At 45.2% G+C, this 21944-nt stretch overlaps 1 protein-coding gene across 3 annotated transcripts in view; it reads right to left on the minus strand.

Annotated features, from left to right (window-relative positions):
• KSR2 (kinase suppressor of ras 2) overlaps nt 1–14535 on the minus strand; it is a 400523-nt gene extending 385988 nt beyond the window's left edge. For 2 of the 3 annotated variants that reach the window (XM_029234459.1, XM_029234465.1), the window contains exon 1: nt 13921–14184. In XM_029234459.1, coding sequence (XP_029090292.1) covers nt 13921–14100 — 180 coding nt within the window. In that variant the 5' untranslated portion in view covers nt 14101–14184. Of the gene's footprint in view, nt 1–13920; nt 14185–14500 lie in introns of those variants that run through there. The other variant, XM_029234471.1, reaches the window with a different exon arrangement.
• Nucleotides 14536–21944: the final 7409 nt, after the last annotated feature.

Here is a 21944-nt window from a genome sequence, read left to right on the forward strand (position 1 = left end):
GATTTGCTGGAAACATTTACCTCTCACAGTTGTCATTCCTGAAGATGCAAAGCCACAAACTCTGCTCTCGTAAAGTCTGAGAGGGTTATAAACGGGTACACTCTTCCTAAAGGACCATTTGGCCATATGTGAGAAAAAGCTTTACAAGCACGCAGTAATTCTACTTCTAGGTATATTTCTTAAGGAAACAAATAAGAATGCTTTACAAAGACTTCATTTCAAAAGTAGTCACTAAGGCTGTGTTTATGAGAGCAAAAAACCAGAAATAATCTAACTCACTAAAGGGGGTTGTTTAACTCAATTATGCTACATCTTTATGCTGGAGTGTTACCAGCCATTTGAAATGCTATTTAAAAAATGGTTTTGGCAGGGAAAGACATTCATGTCTTAAGTCAAATTTTAAGAGGAAAAAGAAACAAATAAGAGGAGACTATGAAATAAATAAAATATAGTTGTTCTTAAAAGTCATATGAAAGTACATGTTTGCATGCAGAAAAACCTATAAGACTCTATAACAAGATGTTAACAATGTTGATCTGTGGGTGGTGGGATTATAAGTGTGTTCATTTTTCTTTTTGATTAAATGCATATTCTATTTTTTTCTAGAGTGAATATGCTTTGCTTTAATGGCTATAAATGTCTCTTAAATGACTATTTTATTTAATGAGTTCCATTTCTGAAGTCAGTGTGAACGATTCATCACCTGGCATGTGTAACCTGAAGAGCCAACCGAGTACCTGCAAGAGCTCCAGGGAAATGTCACAGAGACCATCACATACAACCACAAAGGGTGTGGAAGGAACTTCCAGCTCTAGAGTTCCTAACTGCATGGCAGCCTGAACCTGGGGACACGTTTCTTTAGTTTTTAGCAGAAGCAAAACAGTTTCCTCCCCAAATGCCCCCATCCTCTTAACCAAACAAATGATCATGGCAGCACTATTCACAAATAGCCACAAGGTGGAAACAATCCAAATGTCCACTGACGGACAGATAAACAAAATGGGTTTATCCATATGATGGAATATTATTCAGCCATAAAAAGGAACAAATTATTGATACATGTTACACCATGGATGGACCTTGAAGACTTTATGTTAAGTGAAAGAGGGCACACATAAAAGGCCACATACTGTATGATTTCATTTATATGAAATACCCAGACTAGGAAAAACCATAGCAACAGAAAATAGATTAATGGTTGCCAGGGGATGGAGGACAGGAACACTGAAATTGACTGCTAATAGGTACAAGGTTTAGTTTTGGTTTTTTGGTTGTTGGGGGGTTTTTGTTTTGTTTTGTTTTGTTTTTGCATGTGTGGTAATGGAAATGTTCTAAAATTAGATAGGGGAAATGGTTGCACAACATTGCACATATATTAAAAAGCATTCAGTTGTATACTTCAAAAGAGTTTAAATGGTGAATTTTATGTTATGTGAATTTTACCTCAACTTTTAAAAACCTAAAAAAAGAAACGCTGGGGTGGCTATATTAATATCAAAGAAAATAGTTTTCAGAGCAAGGAAAATTACCAGGGATAAATAGTAACTTTACATAATGATGAAGGGTGAAGTCGCCAAGAAAACAACCATCCCAAATGCATATACACTTAACAAACAGCTCAAGATACATGAAAGCAAAAAGATGGAACTACAAGGAGAAATGGACAACGCTCCCCTCTGTGTAATCAATAAAACTTGAGAGCAAATCAGCAAGGATATAGAGGACTTAACACTATCGACCAACTGGATCTAATTGACATTTATACAACACTGCACCCATCAACTGCAGAATTCACATTCTTTTCAAGTATACCTGCTACATTCACCAAGAGAGAATATGGTCTAAGTGATAAAATAAACCTTAAACATTTTAAAAGAAGTAAAATAATATAAAATGTGTTCACTGACATAATTGAATTAAACTGTTAGTCAAAGATAACAGGAAATATCCCCAATACTTGGAAATTAAATGACATCAAATATCATTTAATTTGATGAATATATGCATCAAAGAAAAAGCCTCAAAAGAAATTATAAAATACTGTGAGCTAAAGGGAAATAAAAATATAATATAACAAAATTTGTGGGATGCAGTTAAAGTAATCCTTCAAGGGAAATTTACAGCAACAAATACTTATATTAGAAAAGGAGAAAGGTCTCAAATCAACAGTCTAAGCATCCACCTCAAGAAAATAGAAAAAAGAAGAGCAAAATCAACCCAGAGCCAGCAGGAGAAAGGAAATAATAAGAAGAACAAAAATTAGTAAAAGTTAAAACAGAAAAATAGAGAAAATAAATGAAGCTAAAAATTAGTTCTCTGAAAATATGGCTAAAATTGATAAACCTCTAGCCAGACTAACACAGAATAAAGGAGAAAGAATATACATTACCAACATCAGGAATGAAAGAGGTGACACTACTACACACCCCACAGACACAAAAGGATAATAAGGCGATACTATGAGCAACTCTCCGTATGTAAATTGAACAATTTAGATAAAATGTACCAATTCCTTGAAAGCCACAAAGTCCTAAAATTCACCCAAGAATAAATTAAAGAAATTGAAGTTGTAGTTTAAAACCTTCTGCAAAAAAATTAAATTAAATTAAAATAAATCTCTAGTCCAGATAGTTTCACTGGGGAATTCTATCAGCATTTAAAGATGAAATAACACCAATTCTACACAGTCTCTTCCAGGAAACAGAAGTAGAGGAAACAATTCCAAACTCATTTTATAAGGCCAGTATTACCCTGATACTTAAACTAAACAAAGATGGCATGAAAAAGGAAACCACAGACAATATCCCTCATGAACAGATACAAAAATCCTCAACAAAATTCTAACAAATCAAATCCAGCAACATATTAAAATAATAGTATAGCAACATATTAAAAGGATAATATTGTTTTTTGGGTTTATCACAAAGCACTGTTTCTCCAAGTCAGATAAGCATAAAAATACAAAAAGTGGCATCTAACCTTGCTCTACCTCCTACCTAATAAAAATGAAGCCCCTGGATGCCCCACTTGATGGGTTCTTTTTTATACCTGTCTATTCGCCTCATTGCTCAAGTGCATGCCACCCAACCCTGCCCAAGGCACCATCGCAGGGCCTTTGTGGATGGGCACAAAGAGGCACATTCATGACTATTTCTGATGGGCATGATACTCTGGGTAGGATTGGTGCACAGACAAAGGGAAATTTATCATCGCCAGAGACCCCAGAATCCAAAATTCTATAAGAATGGAACTCAGACAGGACAAAGCAGGGAGACAGCGGCTGCAAAATTTGGGTTGGAGACTTGTCAGGAATCTGTGGACATGGCTATCTCTCATCTCTACTTGGTAGGTTCCAGATCTAAATGCAAACTCTACTTGAGACTTTTGTCAGCCAAAGGAAGGACTGGCCTTATTCGCTCTCCTCCAAAGAGTAGAACCAAAGGATAAAAGACATCAGAGAGTAGATCCAAGCCAACAGAAGGAGGATAATTCTAACCTTTATAACTCACCCATATCAAAAGGCTGACTTACGAAAGGACTTGAATAGACATTTCTCTAAAGGGGATATACAAATGGCCAATCAGCACATGAAAAGATGCCTACCATCATTAGTCATTAAGGAAATGTAAATCAAAACCACAATGAGATACCACTTCATACCCACTAGGATGGCTATAGTCAAAAAACCAGAAAAGAGTAGGTATTGCCAAGGATGTAGAGAAATTGGAAACCTTGTGCATTGTTGGTGGAAATATAAAATGGTGTAGCCACTGTGGAAAACAGTATGAATGTTTCTCAAAAAATTAAGTATAGAATTACCATATGACCCAGCAATTCCACTCCTAGATACGTAACCCCAAAGAATTCAAAGCAGGGAATCAAACAGATACTTGTACAATAATGTTCATAGCAGCATTATTCACAGTAGTCAAAAGATGAAAGCAACTCAAGTGTCTATCAACACAGGATGGATAAACAACACATGGTCTGTCAATACAATGGAATATTATTCAGCCATAAAAAGGAATGAAACACTGATACCGGCTACAACATGGATGAACCTCAGAAACACTGTGCTACGTTAAAGGAGCCAGACACCAAAGACACATAGTGTACGATTCAGGTTACATGAGGTAGCGCCTAGAATAGTCAGATTTACAGAGACAGAACACAGAATAGAGGTAACCATGTGGCTGGGGGCAGGGGGAGATATTGTTTAATGGGTACAGAATTTCTATTTGGGGTGATGAAAAAGTTCTGCAGATGGATAGTGATGATGGTTGCACAACACCGTGAAAGTCCTTAACGCCACTGAATTGCTCAGTTAAAAATAGTTAAAATGGTAAATTTCATGTTATATATATTTTACCACAATAAAAAAAAAATGCAGTTTTTAAAAGGCTGCTTTGTGAAGTAGCGCTCGCCCCAAATCGCAAAGCCGAATCTGGACCCGGGGCAGGAGGGGGCCTACACAACCTCTCAGGGTCCTGTGAAGCACTTGGATATCACAGCTTCTGACTCTTCTCTTTACCGCACAAGCTTGAGACAAGTTCAGGAGTTTAAGGCCCAACCCCATAACTGGCATTTTGTTATCCAACTTGGAGTTTATGACGAGCAAATTGTTTAAAGACTAAAGCCTGCCAGGCACTGATGGGAAGAGAGTCATCTGTGAGCAGTTCGAAGATGCACACCTGGTATGAGAATCTTGTTCGCTTATGTCACCTGCGGCCCAGCAGGTGTGCCATTATCCCATAGAAGGCCTCCATGGGCTTCGCCTTCTCACGTCTTGCTGTCTTCTCCCTGCTTCTCACACGCTGGGGGCTCAGTTAACAATGACCGAATAAATGAACTGGTACCTCCCTGGATGGCTGAAACACCCCACCCACCACCTCAGGGCTGAAGCACCCTAACCTCCCTATGACAAGCTACAGAGAGTATGATCATCAAAACCGCCAAAGCTAACAATTATTAAGCATTTGCTATGTGTCGGGGACTTTGCTCGGCTTTTTAATGCATGATTCCATTGAATCACCGTAACAACCCCATGTAAAACACTGTCCCAATTTTATAAGCAAGGAAACTGAGGCTCAGGAAGGAGAGCTCATTTGCCCAGGGTTACATAGCTAGTAGATCCTGAATTCAGACTGGGATCCAAGCAGTCTTACTGTGTAGCCCACACCCTCCCAACTACTTGGCTCTACTGCTTCGAGCACCCACCCAAATTTCCAGGGACTCAATTATGTTATTATTTCTGAGTCTTCATCTTATTTTTTTCCTGGTCCAGGGAAATCGAAGACATCCATCTTTGGAACGCATCCACAGCTTTAATCGATGGCTGCCTAGAAACTCCAGGGGGCCCGTGCTTTCAGTCTTTATCAAGAACAAGATTTCCATTATGGCAAAACACAGAAATCACCTCGATGCTCAAGAGCAGCGCTGACCAAGTGAAATATACAGTGAGCTGCCTGTGTCATTTAAAATGTTCTAATAACCCCAGGGACAAAATAAGATACAGGTGAAATCAATTTTAACATAGTTTATTTAACCCAATATATCTAAAATAGCATCATTTCAACAAGTTGTCAATGTAAAAGAATACCAATGAGATATTTTGCATTCTATTCTTTCTAAGAGCTTGGGATCTGGGGGGTATCTTATAATAATAGCACAGTTCACTTAGAGCTTGCCACATTTCAACTGACTAACAGTCAATGTGGCAAGTGGCTGGCATATGGGACCTCTCAGGTCTAAAATCCCTCCCTCTGGGGACTTCCCTGGCTGGTGGTCCAGTGGGTAAGACTCTGCGCTCCCAATGCAAGGGGCCCGGGTTTGATCCCTGGTCGGGGAACTAGATCCCACGTGCATGCTGCAACTAAGACCTGGCACAGCCAAAATTAAATAAATAAGACTTTTTAAAAAATAATAATAAAAAAAATAAAATGTCTCCCTCTCTTTTTCTCATCTTTCCTTGTCTCTGTAGATGCCCTACTGTGTCTCCATCAGTTCTGCATTTCTCTTCAATCATCATCTGGCATGGTCACCAATGAGAGCACATGAGTGGCAGAGTATTCCATCACTAGGATTCTCATTAATCCCACAGCTCTCACCTCTGATCACACTGCCCTTATCACCTATGCTTCCTCCTTCGCCTCTATTTGCTCTCATCTTTGCTTTCTTTTCTTCCAGGCCAGGCCACCTCTGGGGACTCCAGGGAGAAGCAGTCAACCTCTTCCTGGAACCGTGGCTGCCTGAATTTGCAGTTTGGGTCAGATCAGTGACTCTAAACCTCAGTCCACTGGCTTGTAAAACAGGAACAACTACAGTTACGGTCACTCCCCACTGGAGAGACATTCCAAGGGTCATAGAAACCCTGCCCAAGAAAATCACGCTACGCTCTGGCTTTTCTCCCACTGTTGTCCCTTTTCCCTCCCCACCCTTCAGCTTCTCCATCCTCCCTCCCAGTTGCCATGTCCCCCTCGGCTTCCTCAGCTTCGGAACACCTTCCATTCCCCAGCTCCAGAGCAGCAAGGGGGAAGGGAGGTCCCAAAAGGTAGAGCCTGGCGAGGGGGGTGGAGAGGGGAGCCCAGAAAATGACCTGTCCTCAGGGAGACAAGGAAGAGTCCTCAGTTTCCCGCCCATTGGAAGAAGGATAAGAGCTCCCTAGTAGAACCCACCCTAAAACCCCAGAGGGGGTAGAGAACCCTTCAGAAGTAACTCTTGCCACTGACTCAGAAGTTTGAGACCACGTCCCACCCATGTCTCTATGAGAACAAGGCAGAGGCTGGGTCGCCGCAGGCTGGGTGCTGTGCATGGAAAACCATGTGCTGCTCTCACCAACGCAGGTTCCCAGGTCCTTCCCAAGTGCAAACAGGAAAGACGAGATTTAGGCCTAAGACAACTGCCTCCTTAACCCAGAGCTCTTGGTCATCAAAGCACAGGCAACCAAAAAATAAAACAAAACATAAATTCAGACTGAGGATAGGGAAAAACGGGCCCTTTCCCACACTGTGGGTGAAAGGTAATTTGGCAAAACCTATCAAAAGTCTGGAAACTTTGCATATCCTTGGATCCAGCAATATTTCACTTCTAGGAATCAAAGGCAAGGATGACTACAAGCCACAATGATGTCTACTACAGTATTATTTATAATAATGGAACATGATAAACATACACATCTGACAGAATTAAATAAGTTAGATAAATTATGCAACAGCCATGTAACACTATGCAGCCATTAAAAATACTACTTAATAAGATGAAAAGATGCTCCTGACGTGTTAGGTGAACCTCATACCTCTAGCCTTCCTCAAGTCTCCAGGCTCACATACCCAACTGTCTACTTCACAAACGTAAATGTCTAAACAGGACTTCATTGTCAAGCCCAACCTAATCCACCCCCGGTCTTCACACTTCAGATAATGACACCGCCATTCACTTAGTTCTTCTGCCAAACACGTAGGAATAATCCTAGGTTCTTTATTTTCCTTCACCCCCGACATCCGATTCACGCGCACCTCCCATGCACGTGACCGTCTGCGACCGGCCATTTGCTCCATCTCCCCACCATCACTCGCGTCAAAAGCAGTCATTCCGGGCTTCCCTGGTGGCGCAGTGGTTGAGAGTCCGCCTGCCGATGCAGGGGACGCAGGTTCGTGCCCTGGTCGGGGAAGATCCCACATGCCGCGGAGCGGCTGGGCCCGTGAGCCACGGCCGCTGAGCCTGCGCGTCCGGAGCCTGTGCTCCGCAACGGGAGAGGCCGCAGCAGTGAGAGGCCCGCGTATCGCAAAAAAGAAAAATAAAAGCAGTCATTCCCGGCTTTGACTCCCATACTAACCTCCCAATTTGTCTCCGTGCTCCCATTCTTCTCCCCTATAGTCTACTTTCCCTGCAGCAATCAAAAGGAGCTTTTAAATAAGTCAGTCCCCCACCCTTTGCATAGTTAGAACAAAGTGCGAGTATCTCAGCCAAGCCGTCTATGACTGGGGCCCTGCATCTGCCTCCCACTTGCGCCCCTCACCCCTTCCCCGCTCACCCTGCGCCAAACACAGTGGTCTCCTTGCTGTTCTCAAAACATGTAGAACGCAGTCCCACCCAAGAACTTTGCACCTGCTGTTCCCTCTGACTTGCGCATTCCCCAGATATTTCATGGCTTGCTTCCTCAGGTCAGTAAAACCTCCCCAAGGGGGCCTTTGCTGATCATCCCACGCCCCTTCCTCTCTTTCCCATGCTCTTTTGGCTTTATTTTGGATTTTTTCCATAGCTGTGATTCAGTTATGTTAGATTGTTCACTGGCCCCCAATGAACCACACCTGCTGGAATCCATACCCTTGGATACTAAGTCCCACATTGACCATGGGCTCAACCACATAATTTGCTTTGGCCAGTGGGACATTAGCAAAAGTTACAGAAGCAGAGGCTTAAGACAGGCTATGAATTGGAGTTTGCCTTCTTGGAACACTGCTGCTGCCACCGTGTAAGAAATCTGGACACTGTAAATAAACTGTAGTTCAGTGAAAGAAAGAAAGAGACAGGAGAGAGAGAGAGAGAGAGAGAGAGAGAAAGAAAGAGGGAGAGAGAGAGAGAGCGAAAGAAAGAAAGAAAGAAAGAAAAAGAGAAAGAAAGAAAAGATGGGAGTGAGGGAGGAAGAAAGAGAGAGAGAAAGGAAGGAAGGAAGGGAGGGAGGGAAGGAGGGAGGGAGGGAGAGAGGAAGGAAGGAAGGGAGAAAAGAAAGAAAGAAAGAAAGAAAGAAAGAAAGAAAGAAAGAAAGAAAGAAAGAAAGAAAGAAAGAAAGAAAAAGAAAGAAAGAAAGAAAAGAGGGGAGGGAGGGAGGGAGGAAGAAAGAGAGAGAGAGAAAGGAAGGAAGGAAGGGAGGGAGGGAGAGAGAGAGGAAGGAAGGAAGGAAGAAAGAAAGAAAGAAATCTGGGCTGTCCTGCTGGAGAGGCTATGTGGAAGAGAACTGAGGTACCTGAGCCAATCACTAGCCAACCACCAGCCACAAGAATAGGGCCATCTTGGACCATTCAGCCTCAGTGGAGCTGCCGGATGACCAGAACTACTGCTCTGCAAGACGAGCCAAAGAACTGCCCAGCCAATCCCAACCCACAGCATCACTGAAAATAATGCGTTATTGTCTGAGGTCCAGTTTCCCAAACTTAATTAAGTCTAGGTATGGTCTCTCAAACCATAATCAGTCATTGCGATGGAACAGATAAAGAACAAATAATAGATATGTGACGGCTAGAACACCCTCGCTGTATAGGAGATTCTGTTACTTAGCCATCCCCCAACCCAATCCCTGATATTTACCTCCACTTGTAACTTAACTGAAATAGAACCCAACTTAGTACCAGCTGCACGTGGCCAGTGCCCACCAGCCCTAGTGCCACTCACTCACCTTTCAGATGGCCTCTGTGCCTCCAGGTTCATTTCTCACCCTATAAATCAGGGATCAGCAAACTACAGCCCACGGGCCAAGTCTGACCCACCACCTGTTTTTTTAAGGCCCGAAACCGAAGAATAGTTTTTACATTTTTAAATGTAAAAAACAAATTAGAAGGAAAATACTATTTCGTGACATGTGAAAATTATATCAAATTCAGATTTCAGGGACCCTAAATGAAGTTTTATTAGAAAACATTTATTTCTGGGTTGTCCGTGGCTGCTTCAGGCTACAAGAGCAGAGCTGAGTGGTTGTGATGGAAACCACATGGCCTACAAAGCCTCAACGATTTACTATCTGTCCCGTTACAGAAAAAGTTTGCTGGTCCCTGCTGCAGGCTGCCATCAGACTAACCTTGAAACAACTTTTTAATTGTACTCACTCCAAAACCTTTGAAGATTTCTATCTCCCCTCTCAAAGGGATGAAACTTTGTTTGTCTGACTTCCTGATCCTAAGTTACACCCCAGGAGTTTGTAACCTGAATTCGTTTCCTATGACACTCTACCAGGTACTCTCCATTCTGGGCCAGCCGGTCTGTAAGCTGCCCCTTGAAGGCAGGAGAATGCCTCCATCCGGTTTGTTGTTCTGGCCCAGAGAGCTCCCCCAACCCGCTGCAATTTAAACCCTCCCCATACCTCACTCCACTCAGGGTCCCCAGCTCCCCAATCAAGGATGCTTCCCTAACCACTTCGTCACATGCTTCCCTGGGTGCATTCTATGGAACATCAAGCCCAAGAGATGTCTCTGGAAAAAGGAAACACCGCAGACGCTACCCTCTCTTGGAGTCACAATGTACAAATACAGCACATTAAAGGCTCTGAGAAGTCCTGCAGTCAAGATACCTATCTCGTTTGCTTACCTCAACCTTTCCCAAATGTGTTAACCATGGGATTTATTTTGCCTTCAGAATACTTGCTGACCACCAGCATCTAGTACAGTGCCAGGATTTCAGTATTTGTTGAAAGAATGAGAATGCTCGGGTTCCACAGAACATACTTTGGAAATGCTGCTTAAACTCCTTCTTCTCTCCCTCCAGTCTGAGCTGTTCCCTCCGTGTCATCTACTCTACACCATGTAATGCTAATCATCACCATCAAAGAAGCTACCATTTATTCAGCACCTGCAGGCACTGGGCTACAGACAGTGTCAGGCCCTTGAAAATCTCACCTCTTCATCCTTACCACCACCTCTGAGGAAGGTAATGTTATTCCTTCACTGCCATTTTGCCAAAAATGAAACCAGGGGTCAGAAAATTTAAATCACTAGGCCAAGATAAAGTAGGAAAGCTAGAATGCCAAACTACATCGGTCTAACTCCAAAACTCATGACGTTTCTTCTCTGCCAAAGTACCTCCTGGTAACATACTGTGGCCAGCGTTGCTGGCTGTCCACCCAATGTCCCTTCATGCCTTCTTCCATGCTAGCAAAACCCTGATTTTGTATGGAGTAGCAACAGGTCAAACCAGGAAACGGACTGCAACTATCTAAACCAGTCACGGTGGTACCCCCACTGCCTTGCAGCTCGGACAAGTGATCTGACCCAGTTCTGGCAAAGAAGACATAATGAAACATCACCTTAGGGGTAGGAAGGCAGAGGTGTCCTGCGGAAACCAAACAGAGATATGAAGCCTTTATTCCTTCCTATTCACCTGGTCCCCCTCTTCCATACCTTGAACCTGGGTGTGATGGTTAAAGCTTCAGGGGCCATCTTGTGGCCATAAGGAAGAGGCCATGAGAATTCGCAAAGACATCAGCCCCAATGTTATTAACTCACTGAGCCAATTCAAGCAGCTACATACCTCCAGACTTCTTGCTACATGAGAAAAATAAACCATTAATTACTTAACCACGCTGGGTGGATTTTCCATTTCACGCAGCTGAACACATTCCTAACGGACCCACATGCTGTCTCCCATATTACTGTTTGGACTTTATCATTATCTCACATACACATTATTAGCCTTGTCTCCCTCATCAGGAAAGTACACTTCTTGGAGACTAAGTCCATGTCAGATGTTTTTTGTTTCCACAGGGGTTATAGGCAAGGTTTTCAGGGATGGTCTGTTCAATTTACTACTTTCTTTAGGGTTTGTGAGCAGGGAGATGTCATCATCAAATAGCTGAAATATGGCCTCTATCTCCTATTAGATTAGTCTTTCTCAAAGTGTCAATATGAAAACATGCATCAGAAACACCTGGACTGTTTACTAAATGCAGATCCCTAGGCCCCCTCCAATCCCAACGGAATTAGAATCTCTGGGATTAGAGGCTGAGAATCTGCATTTTTAATAAGCTCCCTCAGGTGGTTCTGATATATAAAGTTTGACAACTGCTGGGATTTAAAAACAACAACAACTGTGGATCCAAAACCTATGAGAGGTTTGGCAGCACTTGCCTGGACCCTAAGGCATCAGCCCCTCCCCAGAGGCCCCACCCTAGCCCTAGAGACCTAGGAAGCCTCAATTGGCATAACTACTCAAGATCCTTTCTTGGGCAATATGGATAAAGTCGTGGGCACACTCTGTGGCATACTGGGATTAGGAAACTAACAACAGATGCATTCCCAGTAACTGTCACTTCCCACCATACCAATGCCCACATCCCCCAGTTTAAAAAGAAAACCACTATGCAGAAAAGAAGCAATGGAATCCGTGGCCCACTACAACAATCACCATGATCCAGGGAGCTCTCAGAGGATGGAGCATGCTGGAAAGAGGAAAAGAAAACTGGAGAAACTTACATAGTAATACACAAACTAGCATTTGGGACTCCTGACTCAGAGGAACAGAAGAGACCTCCGGTGGCCCTTTTGGGTTATTTATTTACAACATGCAATTCTGAACAGAATCTTCTCTTGGGCACTGCTCAGACAGAGACAGAAGGCTGGGCCAGGGCATCCCACACTTTTTCTTCCATCAGCGGAGTCCTAGCCTACACGGCTCTCCAAAGCGCCGAGAAAGAAAATACCTGTGTGCCTCCCCACAGAATTCCCACGCCTCTGCTACCCCTTGATACTTACGTTATTTCATTTCTGACGATCATTTTCCCAGATGACAGGTGCACACAGAGATGCATTCTAGGGGAGCAAATAGCATACTCACACACACACACACACACACACACACACACACACACAAACTCCACTTTCAAACTGGTGACCTTCCTGCCTGCTGACATGCGGCCAAATTTAAAACCACGGAGGAAAAAGGAAGACTTGAAAGTGAACCAGAGATAGATGCTCATCCAGGCTAGAATGGGGGCACAAGGGCTAAAAGGTTCAGTAGGGATTAAAGAGTTCAGGCCTTGGAAACACACGGGCTGGAAACTAGTGGCCATCCCAGCTCTGCACACGCCCGCACCACCACAGGGAGAACCACCTTCCTTTCCTCCCAGCCCCATGGCCACCACCCCCAGCAACTACCAGCTAATGGGAGTTCCCAAATCTAATCAAGCCATGCGTAGCACGGGGCCAGTTGGAGGGAGGGATGTGAGTCGAACCCCAGAGATGTTTCGAACAACGTGGATGCTCAATGATTACGTGGACGCCAGGCATTTTCTAAAGCTCTTGAAACCTTCTTCCTTTGACCAGATGGCCTTCGGAAGAAATAATTTCTGCCATCTTCTTTCTGAGTAACTTTGCATCCACCCCCCCATCCCCCCCACGAAATTGCTTCAAACTCCCCCTCAAGTTCTGTTGGAGAGAATGTTACAACACGCCAAAGATAAAACTGCTGACCCCTTTTTGCACGGTCCCACTGAGATTCAGAGTATTTTCCCACACCACCTGTGTGTGCTGATCCAGGGTTGTTTTTGTTTTTTGTTTGTTTGTGTTTTAACACGTTTCAGGCCTGCAACAGCTCCCTGCATCAAAATGATTTGACTGGAAATGGGTAGCTCAATGGGGAATTCTTTTTCATGCATCTTGCCTCCTGACATGTACATTACTGAAAACAAACAAGCAAACAAACAAACCAAATCCAAGGAGCAAAAGGGGGGCTGGGAAGGAGGCCGAAAAAGAAGAGGTCTATCTTTACAGGCAGCCCCATTCTGCGAGCAAAAAGCACCTTTTGACCACCTGCAGAATGCGCAAGGTCACGTGGGTTCTCTGCAGCGCCTTAATGTCTTACCCAGCACACAAGCAAGCCCCCGTGGCATATAAACAAATTCACAAGCGGAAAAAAGGGAGAACTCACTCCTCAAAGAGGAAGCGAATGATAACCACAGCCGCAAGAATAATAATAAAGAATAACAGTTACTACTACTCCTCCCACCACCCAGTCAAGCGCCGACGACAGCAGTACAGTAAAGGGACACCCAGTGCAGGCTTTGCAAGATAAATCACAGGAGACCAAATCGTGCCCACCTTGCTACCCTCCCACCCGCCCACCCCACCCCCAACAAACAGAATCAAGGGAAAGGGGATGGTGGGGGAGAAGGGGGAGGGAAGGAAGGATGGCTTTCTTTCCATAGGCAACACCTACCTCCAGGGTCCGGATTTCTTTTTGTGTGAGGTCGTTGGAAGTAGCACATTTGGTCCTAAGCCCTTCCAGGTTGGAGATGCTCAGGTCTATCATGTTTTGGACCAACTCGCACTGCTGTAAGGCTTTTTGCAAACTCAGAGGCTGCTGCTCCTCGCTTTTCGTCATGTTTTCCTCATCCATCGCTTGCTCTGCAAGCCCCCTTCCCCTCCTCCTCCTCCCGGAGAGAAAAAAGGGGGGTGTGGGGGGAGCAGAGGTAGTCTGCCCCCTACGCCTCTCCAACCACTGCGACTTCTCAACAATGTCTCATGAAGAAGAAACCCAACATCTCACACAGGGTTGAGGGGGTGGGGGTGGGAGGAGGGGACAAGAGCCACAATTTATTATTTTATTTTGGGGTATCAAGCAGACTTCATTAGAACGTCTCTTCTCTCTGAGTCTCTGGTCCCTGAAAAGGAGAGATGCTGTTTCTCAGAAGCAAACCAGGTGATGTGATGCTGTCTGTACACTTAGGGAGGAGGAGGAGGAAAAAGAGGAGGAGGGGGAGGGAGAGGAGGAGGGAGAGAAGGAAAACAGCGCTCACTCTTTACACACCGGCTCCGTGAAGGACAAAATTATATATTTTTGGCTGGCTGGCTTTTATGTCAAAAAAAATCTGGTTTGCCCCCCTCCCAGTTGCAGTGACACGGCATTGTCCACCGTTTGTGGTGCTTTAGCGCGTTCTCAAGATGCTGTCTGCATTGCTCCCGCGGCTGCGGCGGCGACTGCGGCTGGTTGCTGGCTCGTCGTCGCGCTGCTGCTGCTGCCGCCGCCGGGCTCCGGGGGTGACGGCTGCTGCATTCGCTCCTGCCTCGCTCCACTCCGACATCTTGCCTGTCAATCAAGGGGGGTGGGGGGGCAAGGGAGCGCCGGCGAGGGATGGAGAGCAAGGGACCTGCAGCGGAGCGGGTTGGTGGAGAGGCGCGGTGCGCGCATCCGCCCCCGCCGGGCCCCGGCCCCGGCTCCGGCTCGCCAGGGACCCGCCGAAGGAGGCGGAGGAGGAGCGCGCAGGCTCGCGCACCTGGCCGGGAAAAGGGACGACTCCCCGCGGCTGCAGGGGGAGCAGGGGGCGGGATTTCTAGGCGATGCGGAGCTCGCGTGGCAAAGTGAAATTACTACCGGGCGGGCGTGCGAGCGAGCAGTCGGCGGGCGGGGGCGCGGGGGAAGCGCGCACGGCGGGCCGAGGCTGCTCCCGGGGGCGGTGGAGATGGCAGGGACTGTGCTACAGCGCGGAGGCTGGGCCGAGGGGGCGGGGAGACGGATTTGGTGGCCGGGTGGGGGGGGGGGCCACTACTACGGCACCGCTCTCGCGAGACGAGGACGGAGCGCGGCTCAGCAGGTGCACTCCCGCAGGGAGCAGGTGTGCGTCCAACTTTAAACCCCGTAGTGCATGCTGGAGAAACGTCAGCGTGAACCTGGGCACATCCTCTCTGGCTTTCTAGCTCTGTGTGTGTATGTGTGTGTATCTGTGTGTGTGTGTGTGCGTGAGCATGTGTGTGTGTGTGTGTGCGCGCGCGCGTGTGCGCGCGCTTCTGCCTTTTTGCTTGTCGTCTCTTGATACTGGGGGAAAATGAAACAAACCTGGTGATCTCCCGTGAGCTGTAGGAAGCTGCCTCCCAGAACTGTCACCCCGGCCTGCAATTGCCCTGAGGGGTGGCTTTACATTTGGAGAGTGAAAGGGGCTTTGCTTCAATCTGATTGTTACCATGTCCTACATGTCCTGCATGGTCTGATCCCCGTCTACCTAACCCCCCTTATATCAGCAAATTACGGTCCCAGAGTTAAGAATGGATTTTACGCTACAAACGGCTGGAGAAGGTGTGGAGAAAAGGGAGCCTCCTGCACTGTTGGTGGGCATGTAAACTAGTGCAGCCGCTGTGGAGAACAGCATGGAGGTTGCTGAAAGATCTAAAAATAGAGTTACCATATGATCCAGCAATCCCACTCCTGGGCATATATCCGGAGAAAACCATAATTCGAAAAGACACATGCACCCCAATGTTCACTGCAGCACTGTTTACAATAGCCAGACATGGAAGCAACCTAAATGCCCATCGACAGAGGAATGGATAAAGAAGATGTGGTACATGTATACAATGGAATATTACTCAGCCATGAAAAATGAAAGTGTCATTTGCAGCAACATGGATGGACCTAGAGATTGTCATACTGAGTGAAGGAAGTCAGACAAAGACAAAGATCATATGATATCACTTACATGTGGAATCTAAAAAAATGGTACAAATGAACTTATTTACAAAACAGAAATAGAGTCACAGATGTAGAAAACAAACTTATGGTTACCAAAGGGGAAAGGGAGGGGAGAGAAAAATTGGAAGATTGTAGTTGATATATACACACTACTATATGTAAAACAGATAACTAATAAAGACCTACTGTATAGCACGGGGAACTCAATATTCTGAAATGACCTATATGGGAAAATAATCTAAAAAAGTGCATATATGTATATGTATAACTGATTCACTTTGCCGTACAGTAGAAACTAACACAACCTTGTAAATCAACTATACTCCAATAAAAATTTTAAAAAAAGGAATGGATTTTACGTTTTTAAATGGTTGGGGAAAAAAAAGGATATTTTGTGACGTGAAAATTAACAAGGAATTCTGATTTCAGTGTTCATAAATAAAGTTTTATTGGGACACTACCACCCATTTATTTATTATGTGTCTGTACCTTTGCATTATAGCAGCAGAATTTAGTTGCAGCAGACACTGTATGACTTGGAACAGCTAAAATATTTACTATCTAGCCCTTTAGAGAAAAGTTTGTTATCCCCAGGTTAAATCGCCAAACACAGTCTTGCCTCAGAGGTCTATGTACTCTATGTCCCCTCTGCCCAGGTCAAATTTCCCCCTAATCCTCTCCTGTTTGGCTCCTGTCACTTACTGTCAACTCAAATAGGCTTCATCTCCCTGACCATCTTAACTAATAGTACTCGCATCACACATTGCCCAAAGTATGTATTTAGGATAATTAGCAAAAGGCACCTCTTTAACAGAGCTCCATTCCAGGGATTGGGCTTATGGGACAGAGTAGACTCAAGAGTTCAGGGTACAATATGTGTTCCTTAAAGGAAGCCACTTAAGAAGTAGAGAGAATGACAACCTGTGATGGCAAACTTTTTCTCAGACTGTGGGTTGTAGGGTTTTATGGCTTGTATAGAGCTGAACCAGCATTTTCAAAATCCCCCTGTCGATGAGGAGCTCAAGTGTCTTCTCTATGCTCTCAATCTTTTGGACTATGAAGTTTATGGATTCCAATTCTCTGGTAAAATTCTCTTTTCATCCATTTTCTCCATCTTCTGCTTTGTTTTTCTTGAACATATTAATTATGGTTATTTTAAAGCCCCTGTCTAATTCCAATGCCTTGGTCACCTGTGGGGTCTATTTCTACTGACTATTTTTCTCTTTGTTTTCAGTGATTTGGTCCTGTCTCTTGGCAGGCCTTGTAATTTTTGTGGAATGCCATACAATGTCTGTGCATGAAAAAAATATCTAGAGTCTCCAGGTGATGTTATCTAACTCTGGAGAGGGCTCACCCTTTCTCTGCAAGACAGATGGCATGAGGACTGAACATCTTAATCCAATCAGAGGCTGAGCTGGATGGAGGCTGGGTTGCAGTTTTGATAAGACACCATTTAACTCTGGCCTTCACTTCTAAGGCCTTGCCTTTCAGGATTTCCAAGTGTTCTTAGGTGTTCACCGAGGCCCCTCCCGCCAGTCCTGAGTTCTAATGGCAAGACTGCTGGAAACTCTGCTCTGTTTTTGTTTGTTTGTTTGTTTGGCCGCACTCTGCAGCAGGCAGAACTTTCCCAACCAGGGATCGAACCCCTGCCCCCTGCATTGGAAGCACGGAGTCTTAACCACTGGACAACCAGGGAAGTTCCTCCGCTCTGCTTTTCAGGAACTTTTTGCTTGGTTTCTTAGCTTCTTGGCCTGCACTGTTTCAGAATCTGCCGACTGTCTTAAGGGGGATGTTGCCATCTATCAAGCTCACTTTTCCGTCCCCCCACTCCTTCTCTCTGGGATATTAGCCTTTCAAGTCCCTGGTTTTGTCTCTCCAGCCCTAGAAGACTGCCGAGAGTTCTGTGGTTTCTCTGTCCCCCAGAAGCAGCTCCCTGCCTGGGAGTGAACTGATGAGAATTGTATTTCATCTCAGAAACTGCATTCTAGGGCTTCCCTGGTGGCGCAGTGGTTAAGAATCCACCTGCCAATGCAAGGGACACAGGTTCAAGCCCTTGTCCGGGAAGATCCCGCATGCCGCGGAGCAACTAAGCCCATGCGCCACAACTACTGAGCCTGCACTCTAGAGCCCACGAGCCACAACTACTGAGCCTGCGTGCCACAACTACTGAAGCTCGTGAGACTAGAGCCTGTGCTCCACAACAAGAGAAGCTCGCGTATCACAACAAAGAGTAGCCCCTGCTCGCCACAACTAGAGAAAGCCCGCACGCAGCAACAAAGACCCAACGCAGTCAAAAATAAATAAATAAATAAATAAATAAATAAAAAGAAACTGCGTTCTAGCTGTGAGTGACGAATGTCTCAGAGTAGCTTCCTCAATAGTGGAAATAAATTATTGTTACTGGGCTACTGAATGAGCTGAAGTTGGCAATACTTCATTAGATCCCATAGCTTTTAGTTTCAACTATAAGAACAGTCTCAAATTTAAATACTAGAAGGCCATTCTAGTCCAACCAAAACTTCATTCTCACATCCAGTGTGATACCTCTTCCCCGCCCCTCTGGTCTGACCACAGATGGCTCAGGAATCTGCAGTATGGAGACTAGGCAGGCGTGTCCTTTCCTGCCTCCTCTCCAGCTCCCCTTGCTGGTGTACAGGAGCAAAGGAATGAGTGGACAAGGGGCCTCAGATGGAACAGGCGAGAACAGGTATAGTTCTCGCTTGAGTGTCAGATCCCGCCCCCGCCATATCCTGATGAGCCCTCACATGCTGGATCTTTCACATGGGGGTGAACTGGGGTATCTTCAGAGGCCTCCGTGGGGACCACGTGGGGACTCAAAGCACACGCTGTGACCTCTCGCACACCCCTTTTCCACTCATACCCCGGGAAGTACCCTACATTCTCTGAGGGCCCCTTGCCTGGCAGGCTGGGTGAGTTTTACAGGATGACTCAAGTCTAATATATGCTCTAGCTCATGAGAAACAGAATGCACCTTTGCCCTGCTGCCCTCTCTCCTCACCCCAGGCAGCCTTCAGTGGGCAGTGAGATGCCAGCCACTCCCCCTCAGTGTACCCAGTCTCATGAGTCTCATGGGTGATTCTTCTTTGAACTCTCCTCTCTTGGCTTGGGGGTTGGCAGGGGAGAAGAAAACCCCTTACAAAGACCTGTCAGAAAAACCTCCTCTGGATAAAATCTGGAACTTGTCTTACATCGGCTGGAGGCTGATGGTTACTGATGGTCAGAGGACCAGTCTGGCTGCCTCTTAGTGGAAGGATGGAGTATCATTACCCACTGCCCTCCCTTTGAAGCTTTAGCTGTAGTCCTGGGTTGACAGGAAGAGTCTCATTCCACATCCTGTTGTATTAGGAATGACCTGCCCCCAATATTTTCTAAGTTGCATTGTGAATGGGGACGCAAGTTGGGAAACAGCAGATTCAAAGGTAGAGGGGTGGTCGATGACCCTGGAACTGAAAAAAACTACCATTGACTTGTCCTTAAAGAGGCTCAATGTACTGTTTTCCCAGGGCATTGCTTTTTTTTCTTTTTTCCTTTTTTCCTACTGACTTCTTCAAGGAGGGGAAAAAGCTCAGAACACTAGCCCCCAGGACACAACCAAATCTTCATAGCTGCAAGAGGATTATTATTGCTCTGTCCTAACTCATTGATCCCCAAAACATAAATGGCTTTTTAAAAATACCTTTGATGAGTGCAGGCAGAAAGTTCCTATCTTTAACCTTGTGAATGTTTCCTAACATCAGAAAACTGACTTGTTCTAGAGTTCTTCTTTTGGCCTTTTGCCTCTTTGTCTCTTCATTTTCCAATGTGAGCAAAACAACCAGATCACTCTGTTGATGGTGCGATAATTTGGGCTCATCGTAATGGACGGTTGACTAGTCCAGTGATTTATGCTGGCTTTACAAATTAAGCACTGAACAATGCACTGTGGATTTTCAGACACAGCACCCTCAGGATGGAAAAGGATGCGGACTGTGGCACTCTCCGGATACTGAGGGATACACAGCCGAGGAGTACTGAAAACTGCAGTAAAGTGATGCCATCAACCGAGCTTGCTTACTTCTCATGCCATCTTGCCTACGAAGTTCTGCATTAGCCCAAATGATGTCTTTGTGTGAATCAGAAAAAGGCATCTGCTCTGCAAGGGGACCAGGGGTCACAGCTTGTGGGGCAGAGCATGGTCTGGATTTCAGACTTACTCCGATCTGGGCACCTTATGAAGGAAACAACCTGCATGGCATCCATCTGCAGCAGCCCTGACGAAGTTCCCAATTCTTTTGTTTTTATTGTTGAAAAATATGCATAACATGAAATTCACCGCTAGTGACATGTAGTCCCTTCCCAATGTTGTGCAACCATCACCACCATCTAGCTTCAGAACGTTTTCCTCACCCCAGAAGGAAATCCCGTACAGGTTTAGCAGTCACTCCACATTTCCCCCCCTCTCCCTGCCTTGGGCAACCACAAATCTGCTTTCTGTTCCTGTGGATTCACGTATTCTGGGCATTCCATGTAAGTGGAACCATACAGTATGTGGCCTTTTGTGTCTTGCTTCTTTCCCTTTGCATAATGTTTTCAAGGTTCATTCACGCTGTTGCATGTGTCAGTACTTCATTCCTTTTTGTGGTTGCATAATATTCCATTGTGTGCATATACTGCATTTTATCGATCCACTTATCTTTTGGTGGATTTTTTTTTCCCACCTTTTGGCTTTGTGAATACTGCTGCTGTGGACATTTGTGTGCAAGTTTTTGTTTGAAGACCGGTTTTCAATTCTTTGGCTATATATCCAGGAGCGGAATTAGCAGAGATGGTAATTCTACGTTTAACTTTTTGAGACACTGTCACTGTTTTCCATAGCAGTTGCACCATTTTACATTCCCACTAGCAGTGTGTGAGGGCTCCAACTTTTCTACATCCTCCCCTCCTGACTCTCCTTGCATCGATATTATTTCATTATTGGAAGAAAAAAAAAACTATTGTAATGGCGTACTTAGGAAAGTATTGACACATTCATTTCTTGAGTGCCTGCAATGTGCTGGGAGAATGCTACATGCACAGGATTTAAAGATTAATAAGGGATGGTGCATTCTTCAGTTTTCTCTTAGTTACAAGGGACAAAAACCCAACACAAACCAGTTTAGACAAAAAAAGTGACTCAGGTCACCAGGAGGTGAAGGGGAAGAATCTTGCTCTAGCCTGGCACCATCCTTTTCTCTCCCCATTGCTCAGCTCTGCTTTCTTCTGTGTTGGCTTCGTTTTTAGGTGGCTTTTCCCCAGGATGTGACAAAGATGGTAACAGAGAGCTTAGCAACTCCATGAGAAAAACAGTCCCTTTCTCCTTAGTTCCAACGAAGTTCTAATTCATTGCAGCTTAGTTCCAGCTAGTTTCAACATAATTTGCAGGATTGAATGTGCACTAACCTGGTTTAGGCCACCTACTCCCAAGCCAGTCACCTTGGCCAAGGGGGTGAATGTGAGGATGGGCCAGGCCTGGGTTGTAGGAAGTGGCATCAACTCTACCCAAACCACATGGTATGAGATTAGGGGAGGGCTAGTCCCCCAAAGGGAAAGAGGAATGCTATTATCAGAAGAAGAGAGGGTATATTTGGCCAGACAAAAGGATCAGCAACATTCCATCCTCCTTGAGAAAGTCACAGACTAGTGCAGAGACCCGTGCAAACAAATCCTGTAATTATAATATGCTCTGGGAAAAAAGGAGGAGAGTCCTTTAGACCCCTGCGAGGGAAAGGGGAGGGACT

The sequence above is a fragment of the Monodon monoceros genome, unplaced genomic scaffold, assembly GCF_005190385.1.
Source record: "Monodon monoceros isolate NGI ecotype Baffin Bay Population unplaced genomic scaffold, NGI_Narwhal_1 Super_Scaffold_1, whole genome shotgun sequence".
Taxonomy (NCBI): domain Eukaryota; kingdom Metazoa; phylum Chordata; class Mammalia; order Artiodactyla; family Monodontidae; genus Monodon; species Monodon monoceros.